This window comes from Propithecus coquereli, unplaced genomic scaffold, assembly GCF_000956105.1.
Source record: "Propithecus coquereli isolate 6110/MARCELLA unplaced genomic scaffold, Pcoq_1.0 Scaffold343, whole genome shotgun sequence".
NCBI lineage: Eukaryota > Metazoa > Chordata > Mammalia > Primates > Indriidae > Propithecus > Propithecus coquereli.
Window position 1 is genome coordinate 1871982 of NW_012149097.1, and position 13935 is coordinate 1885916.

A 13935-nucleotide genomic window follows, 5' to 3' on the forward strand; every position below is an offset into this window, starting at 1 on the left:
TAACCATCGAGAATGTCCCAGTGTCACCAAGGTGGCTTTCCTAAGATTCGTCGTCGTCTGCCTCCCCGGCGGTGGGGACGCAGAGGGGCTGCGAAGGCGGGTCTCGGACTCAGAGCGTGACCCGGCGGCGGCACGGAGGTCGCCAGCAGGGGAACCCCGGGCAAGGGAACTCCCCCCCCCAAGCCCGAAAACCCCCTCGGTGAAGCGGAATGTCTTCGTGGAACCTGCCTGTGGCTTGTTTCGACGGCTAAATGCGCCAGTGTCCGCAAAAATACTCGGCCCATAAATGTTAGCTGCGTTTTTAGCTTTTTTAGAGCAAATTTTTAACTGAAAAGAGGTGGGAGTGCCGAAAAGGAAAAGCTCTTCCGCCCTTCCTATAAAATCCGAGGGAACCTCTGGAGAATGTGAAAGCGGAATGAGGCGGGGCGGGGGTCCCACCGCAGCAGGGCTCCGCGCCGGCCCCTCCCGGCCGCAGCGCTCACCCGCCCGGAGCCGTCCGGGTGACTGACAGGGCGGGCCGCGTGCAGGCCCCGCCTCCAGCCCTCCGGGCCCCGCCCCGCCCCGCCCCCGCCGGCCCCGGCGCTTGCAGCCGCGGCCGAGGTCCCAGTGGCGGCCGCCAGCCCAGCCCGCCCGCGAGCCATGACGACCGCGGGCCGAGGGGCGCTGCTCGCGCTGCTGCTGCTGCTGCTGGCCGGGGCCAGGCCGTGCCCCGCCGCCTCGCCGCCGGCCCCGCCGCGCTTCAACGTGAGCCTGGACGCGGCCCCCGCGCTGCGCTGGCTGCCGGTGCTGCGGCACTACGACCCGGACTCGCTGCGCGCCGCGGTGGCGCAGGTCATCGGGTGAGCGGGGGCCGGGCGGCCGGGCCGGGGGCGGCAAGCCCAGACGCGCGCCGCCCCAGGCGTCTGACCCGGGACTCCTCACGGCCCGCTCCGTCTCGGAACCGCGCTGCTGCTGTTCTGGGCGGCGTCGGGGTCGGGACGAGCCAGCGCGGCGGGCTCGCTCCTCAAGTTCGGAGTCACCAGTGGCTCGCCCGGCCTTGAGCCGCTCCAGATCGGGGTGGCGCGCGGGTCGTCGCCCGGGCTGCTCAGCTGCTGAGCAGGGGACACACCCACGCCTTCCCTGCAGGCCTCGCGGGCCCCCTAGGCCTGCTTCCCGGGGACCAGCCTCACCCGCCTTCCTCTGCGGGAGTTTCCGTTTTCCCTCCTGGATGCCAGGGGTCGCGTGGCGAGCGCCTGGCCTGTCAGCTCTCCGGGCACAGTGGCGCTGAGCACGCTGCCCCTCCGGATGTCGCCCTCGCTCCCCGGACGCGCACGCTCGCCTCCGACCTCGGAGCGGTCAGACACCCGGGTGCCCTTCCGTTTCCAGGGACAGAGTCCCCCGGTGGGTCCACGCAGTGATCGGAAAGGCGGCCCCGGAGCTGGAGCAGCGCCTGCCGCAGCCCTTCACCGGCGAGATCCGCGGCATGTGCGCCTTCCTCAACCTCAGCCTGGCCGACTGCCTGCTCGTCAACCTGGCCTACGAGTCCTCCGCGTGAGTGCCGGCGCGGCCTGCCGGGGGCGGCGGCGTTTTCGGGGTGGTGGCAGCTGCTGGGGGCCGGCTGCCCGAAAGCCCGCGCTTCCTCTTTACCTCCGCGCAAATCCGAGCAGCAGGCCGTGGGCTTCGGAAGGGAAAGCGGCTTCTCTGACTCGACACCGACATTTGCCTCTCCCCGAAGCCCCCGTCTCTCTCCACCGATCCAGGGAGCGTCGCACTTTCAAAACTCTGCTCGAAGTGTACTTTTCCAGGAAGGTTTGGCAGCTAACCCTGTGCCCCTCCAGCCTACACCTGCAGTGGGTCATCCCCGCGCTCACTCCTCCGCGGCGTTTTCCCTCCGTGTGTCGTGGCTGGCGACGCAGATGGCTCTTTCGGAGTCGCTTTCCTCCAGGGCTGGGGGCGCAGGGAACCCCGTTCTGTCTTCCCGGCTAGCCAGTGTCCGCAGCGGCCAGTGGGTGTGATAAAATGTGGCACCCAGCGGTGGAAGCCGTATGGAGTGTGGTTGATCCCAGGCAAAGTGCAGGGGGCCCTTAAGCGTTTATGGGCTCAGTGACAGGCCCTGGAATTAAGAGAGGTTTGACTTGGTTTCTCCCTTTAAGACTTACTGTTTTACCAACACCAGCCTAGTAATAGATCCAGTAACATCTTGTAACTACTTATAGCTTCTTGATGTCTAAAGAGGATGAGAGTAAAAAAAGATCTTGGGATCAGACGATGTGGCTCACGCCTGTAATCCTAGCACTCTGGGAGGCCGAAGCGGGAGGATCGCTTGAGGTGAGAAGTTCAAGACCAGCCTGAGCGAAAGCGAGACCCCATCTCTACAAAAAATAGAAAAATTAGCCGGGTGCAGTGGTGTGCGCCTATAGTCCCAGCTACTCAGGAGGCTGAGGCAGGAGAATCACTTGAGCTCTGGAGCTTGTGGTTGCTGTGAGCTAGGATGACACCACTGTACTCTAGCCTGGGCAACAGAGACCCTGTCTCAAAACAAAACAAAAAAAACTTGGGATAATGAAACTTCAGTGGCCCAGGCATCATGCCTGACCACCTAGGCAGGGTAAGTTAAGGAGCTCAGAGATTGCCTTTCCTCTTCAGGGAAATGCCTTCAGACACAAGTGAGACACAGGCCTGCTAAATTAAAGTGTTTTTCAACTGAACTAAGTTAATTTTACCATCTTCCTTTCTGCCTCCAACTTTTTCCTATTTTGACATGTGGCTTTCTCAATGAAAAATCACTAATCATTTTTACCCTCATTGGTTGGAGTCAACCATATTCAAACAGATTAAAGCAAAAGTTCTAGTAAAAACATTGTAACTTTCGGATTGGATATTAAGGAATTTATTGAATCAGTTAACAATAGAAAGCACCATCTGATTCCACTGGCATTAACAAGGCAGATGTTTTGTTCTCACTGCGTAAGTAAGGCTTCTTGAATCAGAGCATGACACTAGCTACCCTTTATTGAGCGTACCGGGTGCCAGGCACTTCATGAACACAGCCGTGTACCCTCTGTTTTGTGGAAACCAAACCTCAGCGGGGACAGCTTGCTGGAAGTCCGGTGGCTGGTGAGTGCGTGTGAGTCTCCAGTGCCCTGCAGCGCTTCTCCCAAAGCCCTTGTCCCGTCTCCTTTGTCCCCTGTGCCTGTGCACTCCTCACACTAAAACATTGGGTAGGATATGGAAGTATCGTTACTTTGCCAATTTTGAAAAATCCCCTTTGAGTGACATTCTACAAACATGCTTTAGTACTTCCCATATCATATCTTATCCCCTCCCTGAGCTCAACTCTTTGAAATTCAGATCAGACACATGGGAAGGAATTGAAACCTGACCAAGCTTCCTTCTTTAAACAAAAAAACAAAAACAAACAGCACCTTTTTTTTTCTAGTTATAAAAGTATTCTAATATGTAATTATTGTAGAAAATCAGTAAATGCAGAAAACTATAAAGAACAAAATAACCACCATCCTATCACTCAGAAACAACCGGAAAATCCTTTGGGCTATTTCCTCTATTTTGTTTGTGTGGATATACATATCCTTCTCCCCGAGAACTGGACATACTGTATATAAATATTTTTTCATATAACATTAAACATTCTCAGAGAATATGTATATTTAGGTGTTTTGACAAACCACCTCCTCTTTTTCTCAAAATACTTCTGTCTAACCCAGAGTCCTTAAAGAATCCTTTTCTTTTATTAGCTCTGTGCAGGGACCTCTGAGAGAGACAGGAAGAGTGCCAAGCCCGCAGAGACCTGACCGTTTCCCAAGGGGACAGAATGAAACATTTGGGGAACAGAATGGTTTAGTGCCATTGTACTTGCTCTGAGAAACTCACAGTAGGAGAGCTGAGCTGGCGCTAGCTTTACATAACGTGTGAAGTGGATACACACTGCCGAGCAGAGGGAGGAGCAGACTTCAGGGGTCTAGCCAAGCCCAGGACGAGTCGGTTTCACTTAGGATTTAGACTGAGGATGGAATTCTCATTCGGTAGGCTGCCGGGCCACCCACGCTTGCCAAGGGCAAAGGTTTAGTAACACTGAATGAACACGACGAGTTGTGTCCATTTGTGTTTTCATCTTGAATTGTGAATCCATACTCTTGTACGAGGATTACAGCATTTATGTCAGTTACAATGAAGACAAACTATTTTACTTTGAGGACTTGTTTTAAAGACGAAAAACCCATTTACCTTTTTTATTTGTCTTGTTCATTCACATTGGCCTTTTCCCTTTTCTCAGATTCTGCACCAGTATCGTGGCTCAAGACTCCAGAGGCGGCATTTACCATGGTCGGAATCTGGATTATCCTTTTGGAAATATCTTACGCAAGTTGACTTTGGATGTGCAGTTCTTAAAGAATGGACAGGTATGGTCTGCACAGTATAAGTACAGAAATTGGAAAGACTTGTTAACCCAAGTTAGCAATCATTTGGATGGCCTGCTAATGTGCGTTATTAGCATAAGATACAAAAAACATCAAACCCCTGGAGTAACAAAACCAGGAGAGAGGGTTACATCAATTATGCTCGTAGGAAGGATGGTCATTTATTATTATTGAGCAGCTACTTAAAGAGGTCAACTAATTTCCTTAGGGAAGTCTCTTTGGAGTATGATCAATCTTCCACTGACGCTGAGTCAGCTTCTTCCTCTGCTTTCCCATGTTCAGGCGGCTTCTACCATAGAGAGGGGCTGGGTAGAACAATGGCTGGGAACACCCAGCTTTGGGTTCCGACAGTCCTGGGTTTGAATCCTGAATCGAGACCACGTGCTGCTCGCCAGGATGTCGTCCGGGGGATCTGGACGAGCTGGGCTTGAGAAAGGATCAAGATGCCTCTGGCTAGAGTTTTACAACATCCATCCTTGGAAGCAGAAAAGAAAAAACATAAAAAGAAATGCCTAGTTCAAAGTCCAAGCTCTTATTTTATGGGTGTAAAATGCCCAGGTTGCTACAGGATTCCCACAGTTTTCAGCCACGCTCAGACAGTGGTTCTTTGTGCAGCTCGTTCAACAGCGTTGAGCCAGCCTGCGGAGGGAAGGCCAGACTCAGAAGGGTGTTCATTTAGAAGAAAGCAACACTCGTGATCTTCCTGAATTTCTGTTGTCTCACAGAGAGCCTTATCATGAATTCAGTAAATCTAGTTAATCTACCAAGATAATTACTTTAGATTTTGTAAGGTATACAACAGTGAGCTCCTATTGTGGTGTCGGTTTTCAGTAAAGTTTTGATTATGGGCAAAAAAAAAAAAAGAATCCTGATTCTGTCAAATACTGGACTTCCTTTGTGAATCTGGGAAATTATTCCCATTTTACAGACTACAGCTCAGAGAGGTTCACAACTACTTTATTGAGATAGTTATGAATTTTATTTATTTATTTATTTATTTGAAACAGGGTCTTGCCCTGTCTCCTAAGCTGAAGTGCAATGGTGGGATTGTAGCTCACTGTAACCTTGAATTCCTGGGCTCAAGTGATCCTCCTGCCTCAGCCTAGTGAGTAGTTAGACTACACGTGTGTGCCACCACACCGGGCTAATTTTTATTTTTTTTTGGTAGAGATGGGGTCTCTCTGTATTGCCCAGGCTGGTTTTAAACTCCTGGCTTCAAACGATCCTCCTTCCTTGGCCTCCCAAAATGCTGAGATTACAGGTGTGAGCCACTGCATTTGGCCTGAGATGGTTATAAATGTTAAATGACACAATCTATGTAAAGCATGTGGTAGGTCCTTGATATATAGTGGCCAAAAAATATGGCCAGGCGCGGTGGCTCACACCTGTAATCTGCCTGTAATCCTAGCACTCTGGGAGGCTGAGGCGGGAGGATCACTTGAGCTCAGGAATTTGAGACCAGCGTGAGCAAGAGTGAGACCCCGTCTCTACTAAAAATAAAAAAATGAGCCAGGTGCAGCAGGGCATGACTGTAGTCCCAGCTACTTAGAGGCTGAGATAGCAGGATCGCATGAGCCCAGACGTTTGAGGTTGCAGTGAGCTATGATGACGCCACTGCACTCTAGCCAGGGTGACAGAGCAAGACCCTGTCTCAAAAAAAAAAATAGTGGCCAAGTAATAAATGATCCCTCATTTAACAAGTATGATTTACCCATACCACTTGCTTAGGTATGTATGATCTTTAAAAAATCATACTTAGATTATTTTGTTTTAAGCATGGTCCCTTTAAAACTCTAATCTAATATGTACTGTTGTTACATTACTGTGTAAACTTTTGGAGAGAGAGCATTAATTAATATTCCTTGAGTACACAAAGCATGTTATTGCTGCAAGGCAAAATAGAGTGTGCAAAAGCCAGGTTTTGGCTTTAAGGACGAGGACTATTATCTCCTTTGTTTTTTGCATTTAGGGGTTGATTCACAAATACTAAAAACTCATTTACTAAGTAGTCATTTAGTCATCTCTTTTACAAACACTTTTTCTCATAAAAAATTTAAATAATACAGAATTAAAGTAAATTAAAGTTTCTCCTTTCCTATTTCTTTACTTCACCACTTTTAACAATTTGATTTCAGAACTTTCAAAAACTGGTTTAAGTGGTAATAACAATATAAATGCATAATAAAAATCTAAGATATTTAATTATTACTGAATGATAGAATAATAATTATTTTAATTTATTACTTTGTGCTTTTCGCCATTATTCTACAATGAGCAAATATTCTTATAAATAGACAAAGGAATCAATGCAATAAAAATAAATTATTTCAACTGTTCTCTCTAAAACTCACGCTAACTAGAAGTTGTTGCTTCATTTGTTTCTGTTTTTCCTGGCGCACCCATGAGAAATATTCTATTGAGGTGCTCTATTCTCAGTACTCAGGTTGTTATTACTGGATTCGAGATTCAAGACAGTTTTCACTTGGGTATTGCCTTTCCACAGAGAACTCATGGCTGAGAAATCGTTTTGCTAAATGAAGAACAGATTATCCACAAAATAATTTGTCTCTCATTTTTGTCCAGTCTTCATAATTTTCTTTTTTTTTGAGATAGAGTCTCGCTCTGTTGCCCAAGCTAGAGTGCAGCAGCATTGTCGTAGCTCACTGCAACCTCCAACTCCTGGGCTCAAGCAATCCTCCTGCCTCAGTCTCCTGAGTAGCTGGGACTACAGGTGCACCACCACAATGCCTGGCTAATTTTTCTTCTTCTTTTTTTTTTTTTTTTTTTTTGAGGCAGTGTCTCGTTCTTGCTCAGGCTGATCTCGAACTCCTGGCTTCAAGCAATCCTCCTGCTTTGGCCTCCCAAAATGCTAGGATTTCAGGCGTGAGCCACTGTGCCCAGTGCTAATTTTTTTGTTTTTAAGTTTTCGTAGAGACAGGGACTTACTATGTTGCTCAGGCTGGTCTCAAACTCCTGGGTTCAAGTGGTCCTCCTGCCTCAGCCTCCCAAAGTGCTAGGATTACAAGTGTGAGTCACCATGCCTGCCCAAAACAAGTTTTTAAATCAGACTCCATTTGTTACTTCTAGGATGGGCTTCTTAACCCTCTTTGAGCATGGACCCCTTTGGTGAATAGTATTTTATAAATGCATTAAATAAAATACATGATATTACAAAGAAAATCAATTATGTTGAAAAACAGCCATTTCGATATTACAATTTATCTTCACACATTAAATAGTAAGATTTAGGAGTCAGTCTAACAACTGCCTTGATTTCAGAGTAGTGGTGACTGTGAGTGGTATTTCCAGATATCTGCAACCACCATTATGTATCTGAAAATACTTCTGATTTCTGCTGGTGACAAAATCACAGGCACAACTATTAACATTACTGCAAGATTTGTCGCATGCATTCGTTATAGAAGGAGTTAAATTTCAGTTAGAGGTTATTAAAAATAAATATGTGCCATTTGGCCAGGTGCGGTGGCCTTTTTCCCATACAAGGCCACGAATCCACTGAATTCTATCCATGGATCCCCAAGATTAAGAACCCCTGTTCTAGAAGGCGATTTCAGAGTTTTATTCTAGTATGTTAGAACTTATAAGAAAAAAGAACTCAGGAAATTATGGGGCAAAACGGGTGATTTCCCTGTGTGTTTGGTTGGCCTGGTAAAATGGTGCCTCTCTCCTGCTTTCAGGTGGCTTTCACCGGCACCACTTTCGTCGGCTACGTGGGATTGTGGACCGGCCAGAGGCCACACAAGTTCACGGTTTCTGGCGACGAACGAGGTAATCAAAACGAACTCCTGCACATTCGAAGCCGTATCCCTGTCCAGTTCCATCCAAGTGCCTCCCTCACCAAACGGAGCACATGGAACACCTGCTACGCGGCAGGGACTTCCACTGGAGCAGGGGGAGGGACAACGTGCATGGAAGCTACGGAGATGATGTCAGGTAGCGATGGCGCCACAGCGAAAGCAGGACAGGACGATGTGCTGGCGATTGGGGGTGGGTGCTGGGAGAGGCGGAGGGTCAGAGACACGCAGTCCAGGAGCCGGGTCTGCAGAGGCTGGGGGAGACTGTTCCGGGTGGACTTACAGCCAGACAAAGGCCATAGACAGGAACAAGCTTGGGGGATTCCAGAAACAGAAGGTCAGTGTGGTCACAGCGTGGAGTAAGGGATGGTGACATTAGAGGTAGAGGGGACTGGGGCCGTGCCGCAGGGTCTTGATGAGGGGGTTTCAAATGTAGTGGAAGCCATAGGAGGGCTGCGGGCCAGGGAGTGGACAGATCCGATGCGTATTTTTAACCATCGCTTTGGCTGCTCTGTAGAGACTGGGTTGTGTTGGGTTAAGACGGAAGCAGAAGGCGGCCAGGGATCTGCTGCAGTAATCTAGGGCATGTGTGATGTTGCACAAGCAGCGTTTGCAAAGTGCCTTCCGATTTACCGTGCATCGTCACACGTGCTCTCATCCGACCTCACGACAGGCCCGCTGGGCAGACAGGGCTGGTGTTATTAACCGCATTCCCCAGGCGGAGGAGGGGGCGGGCTACGAGATGAAATGACGCAAGCAGCTGGGAGCGGTAGTTCTCAAACTGCCCTCCTGGGTCCTGGCCCGGTTCCCCTGTTTCTTAACATCCCCCTGCTATTGCGCAGATCTCAGGGGAACACCACTCAGTTCCACCATACGCGGGAAACCCAGAGATAAGCAAGCTCTCGCCTCTGCCCTTAGCTTGCAGCTGAATGAAGGAGAAACACGCAGGCAAGGAGTAGCCCGAGGTTTGATGTTCCTCACCTGATGAACCCGGCTTGGCCTCGTGGTGGTGTTTATCCTCATCTTTTTACTGAGCCTTTACCAGGAAGGGCGTGGTTGAGGATATACCCGTGTCCACAGTGATCAGTTCTTTATCCTGATGCATTGGTTCTCAGCCAGAGGTCCCCAAACCACAGCATGACAATTCCTAAGGTTTTTAATAGCATGCCCATAAACACATGTAGAGTTATTTTAAATGATGGGCTTTGTTTTTGTCATTTTCCGACTCAAATTGTTTGCCAAACTGATGAGTAGAACCTGAGGTATGAGCAGTTTAAAAATAACTGAGTTAGTCTCTAACATTAAGGAAATACTGTCAAACAGCTTTTTAAAGGCTTTTGAAACTTTTTTTAAAAACCTTATTTTAGTGAAAACTAGTTATATTTTAGTCTGCTGAGGACGTCTGAACAACAAGGCACCATCTCTTGGCAAATAGAAATAATTAAGTTATTAATTTAAGTTTCCAGACGTTATGGAGGGTGCCAACAGTGCCTCGACCTCCCCGGGAAAGGACAGGATAGGAGGGAAAGACGGGGAGGCTTCCCGAAATGCCCGGCGGGTAAGACTCAGACTCCAGAGCCTGCCAGGTTCACATCTGGGTGCTGGGTGACCGCGACCAAGCTGCCGCGCCTGCCTGTGCTCAGCTTCCTCGTCTCCAGAGCAGGCAGGACCGTAGCCGCTGCGAGGGTGACGTGAGTTACTGAATGTGAAGGCGCAGAGCAGTCCCCGGCGCAGAGCAGGGACCACAGAAGTGTCTGTTCTTATTGTCGCATCTCCAGGCCTGGCCTTCTCTGACGCCCAGACTGGAGTGTCCACCCACCTGCTCAGCGCCTTCACTGTGAGGTCTGAGTTCAGGTGTCTCAGACTCACCGTGTGCAAGCAGGTCTCCTGCTCTCCCCTTTCCTCCTCTCCCTGCCCCGCGCCGCCCCTACCCAAACCCTTTCTCGTAGTTGTCCAGTTTCAGGAGATAGCGCCGCCGTGTATGTGGGCTGTAAACATTCGCACTCACAGAGGTAGAAAGGAGAATGGTGGCTCCCAGAGCTTGGGGGTGGAGGTGGGGGAAAGGGAGATGCTGGTCAAAGGGGACACAGTTCAGTGAGACGGAAGGAAAAGTTCTGGAGATCTGTTGCACAGCAAGGTGATTACAGTTCCTGTGTTGTACCTTTCGACACCTCCTACGCTTCATTTTACACCTTCTCCTCCCTCTCTCCACCCACGCCCTGCTGGCACGTTCCCTTTCCTGACGTCCGCCCAGCACGTCCCTGCCCCAGGCACCTGGGCCTTTTATCTGGAAGGCTCTGTCCACAGTAGCTCCTCAAAGGTCGGCAACTCTGAGAGGCCGCCCTTACTGCTCCTCTGGGCAGGCGCCCTCCCCTCCTCACTCACAGTTCCATCACTCTGTTTTGTCTTCTTCTTCACAGTCATCAAAACCTTGTTTATCTGACGGTGCACTAGTTTCTTTGTTTACTGTTAAATTCCAGGCCCTGGGCCAAGGCAGCACCTAGGGCGTCAGTGCTTCCCTCCCTCTCTTTCTCTCCCTCTCTCTTTCTTTCTTTCTCTTCCTCTCTCTTTCTTTCTCTCTCTCTTTCTTTCTTTCTTTCTTTTTTAATAATTTAAGATTTTTCCCAAATTCTTTGTGGTAAGATACACACACCATAAGATTTACCGTCTTCATTATTCTCAGCGTGCAGTTCAGCGGTACTAAATACACTCATAATGTCTCGCATCTGTCGTCACCGTCCCTCTCCGCAACAGCTGGATGTGCGCCCAGAAGTGGGGCTGCTGGATCATACGGCACGATGTCACTCATAGGTGGCTCTTTCGAACTCGTAGAAGTCAAGAGCAGGATGGTGGTTCCCAGAGACTGGGGTGGAGGGTGGGTGGAGAAAAGAAGATGGGGGTCAGAGGGGACAAAGTTTCAGTTAGACAGGAGGAAGAAGTTCTGGTGATCTTTAATCTTTTGAGAAACCACCGTTCCATTTTCTGTAGCAGCGACTCCATTTTATATTCCCACCAACCGTGCCTAAGGCCTCCGGTTTCTCCACATGCTCGCCAACACTTCTTATTTTCTGGTTTTTTTGATAGTAGCCACCCCATTTGCGTTTCTAATGATTAATGATGCTGAACATCGTTTCATGTGTTATTGGCCATTTGTGTATCTTTGGAGAAATGTCTATGCAAGTCCCTTTGCCCATTTTTGAATTGGGTTGTTTGTTTTGTTGCTGTTGAGTTTTAGGAGTTCTCTATATACTTTGGATATTAATCCTTTATTAAATATATGACTTACAAATATTCTCTCCCATTCTGTGGGCTGCCTTTTTACTCCATTGGTATTGTCTTTTAATGCATAAAATTTAAACAATTTTTATGAAATCTAATTTGTGTATTTTTTTCTTTTGTCGCCGTTGCTTATTTCTTGAATGAAAACTTATCTTTGCCAATAAATCTCCTACAGAGACTTTAAAAGTTGTTGCGGAATAATTTTGGGGAAATAACTGTAAATTTGTATTTTTTAAAAAATGTGAGCTCAAATCAAACTGAAAGTTCTAGAAGACATACGTTTCTTACATTCTTCCTAATATTTATTGAGACACTTCCCTTGACAGCTACATAATTTTATTTTGCTTGCAGTAATTAATAGAATGAGTTCCTTTAGCATAATTGTCATTGTATCCAGGTACAAAAGATTCTGTTTTCGAAACGTGAGTGAACGTTTGCATATTTTTGCTTGCCAGAAGAAAGTATCTGTTTGTCGTATGCATGTATATACACCCACACGTGTAACGTCTCTTCTCGCCCCGGCAGATAAAGGCTGGTGGTGGGAGAACGCGATCGCTGCCCTTTTCCAGAGACACTCTCCGGTCAGCTGGCTTCTCCGCACCGTGAGTATGTTCGCGTCGAGCCCACCTCCCCTACCTTCATCTTCCACACCAGCGTGTTCACGCCGTGATGCTCCGCGTCATTTAACAGTGTTGTTTTCAATGTAAGAAGCCCCTGAAAAGAATAAGCATCTAAGCGTTTGCAAAGTGCCTAGAAACCTTTTTGATAATCAATGTCAACAATAAAGCCAGACGCCCGTTAAAGCGGTCAGGGCGGATTTTCATCAGGGGTGTGCGACTGCGGGAGGGAGAGAGCCCCCCCAGTTCCCGTGGGAACCGAACACGACGTGGATTTGTGCGCAGGCGACTGGGTGTTTTAAAGCGAGGAGGAGGAAGCGTGAAGGGGCGTGAGCAGGGCCTCGTAGAGGCAGGGACGGGAAAAGCAGAGAGAAGAGGGGCTGGTTCATGGGAAAGCCTTCTGGTTTGCTACCTGGAGCTTGGAAGTGAAGCTCCTGCCCTCCCAGAGACTGGGACAGACCTACCTGCAGGTGCCGGCTGACACGAACAGCAAGTTCCTTTGACAGCCTTGAGTTTTCTCAGACAGGCACTGTACAGGGGACTTGGGTCCTCGGAGGGATGTGGCCTCGAGCTGTTAGAAACGTGCTAGTGTGTGTTCGAGACGTACAGGCCCAGGCGAAGGCCCAGGAGAGAAGAGGGCTCGGAGGAGCTGGCTGGAGTTTGGTCAGAAGAGAATATTTGTCGCGTGTAGGCTAGTTTTTCCCACGATAGCTGATTGAGATAAGAGATAATACTATGTTCCTGTCCAGACAGAGATGTGCCCGCCTTTTAGAATCTCTATTGGCCAATATCTGAATTAGCAAAACAGATACATTAGCAGGTAGCTCCACACACAGCGAAAGCAGCATCTGCCTTGCATGAACCTATCAAAGCAAGCAGAGTTCAGGCCACATATATCATCCCAGTCCCCCCTTATCCACGCTTTTGGTCTCTGAGGTTTCAGTCACCTGCAGTCAATTGTGTCTGGAAAATAGGAATGGAAAATTCCAGAAATACACAATACACACATTTTAAATTGCACAGCCTCCTGAGTGGCAGGATGAAATCTTGAACCTTCCCACTCCTTACACCTGGGTGGTGAATCACTGTGGATCATTCCTTTGTCCCGCCACCCGCCCACCAGTCACTCAGCAAACTCTCCATTATCAGATGACTGTCGTGGCATGACAGTGCTTGTGTTCAAGGAGCCCTTATTTTACTTAACAATGGCCCCAAAAGTAGTGATGCTGGCAATTCAGAAGTGCCAAAGATGAGCCATAAAGTACCTCCTTTAAGTGAAAAGGTGAAATAAGGAAAGAAAAAAATATATATATACATGTTGAGGTTGCTAAGATCTATGGTAAGAAGGAAGCTTCTGTTGGGCACGGTGGTGCATGCCTGTAGTCCCAGCTACTCAGGGAGGCTGAGGCGGGAGGATCCCTTGAGCCCAGAAGTTTGAATCCAGCCCAGGCAACATAGTGAGAGCCCCTGTCTAAAAAAATATGTTAAAAAAAAAAGAATGAATCTTCCATCTGTGAAATTGTGAAGAAGGAAAAAGAAATTCCTGTGTAGTGTATATCAGCTTGGGTACTATTTGCAGACATCAACTGGGGTCTTGGAATGTGTCCCCCATGCTAAGAGAGGGCTGTTACAACTTGTAATTTGACCAGAGAGAACCCCTTTCCTGGAGCGCAGCTCTGGAGCCAGGACCGGTGTTAGCCTTTCTGGCTTTTCCTCGCCTTGTTCTGAGTCCTCCAGCCCCACTGGACTTACCGCAGTTCTCGACTTTTCCCTTGGGTGCTCCCTAAAGATGTTGACAAACTATGT

General features: G+C 48.6%; 1 protein-coding gene and 1 pseudogene across 1 annotated transcript in view; both read left to right on the forward strand.

The window, feature by feature from the left end:
- The first annotated feature begins 619 nt into the window (after window positions 1-619).
- The window catches only part of NAAA (N-acylethanolamine acid amidase), a 22778-nt gene continuing 9462 nt past the window's right edge, over window positions 620-13935 (forward strand). Inside the window, exons 1-5 of the mRNA XM_012650996.1 lie at window positions 620-839; window positions 1366-1530; window positions 4274-4400; window positions 8117-8207; window positions 12038-12114. Coding sequence (XP_012506450.1) covers window positions 640-839; window positions 1366-1530; window positions 4274-4400; window positions 8117-8207; window positions 12038-12114 — 660 coding nt within the window. The 5' untranslated portion in view covers window positions 620-639. The remainder of the gene's footprint in view (window positions 840-1365; window positions 1531-4273; window positions 4401-8116; window positions 8208-12037; window positions 12115-13935) is intronic.
- LOC105815722 lies at window positions 4862-5116 on the forward strand (annotated as a pseudogene).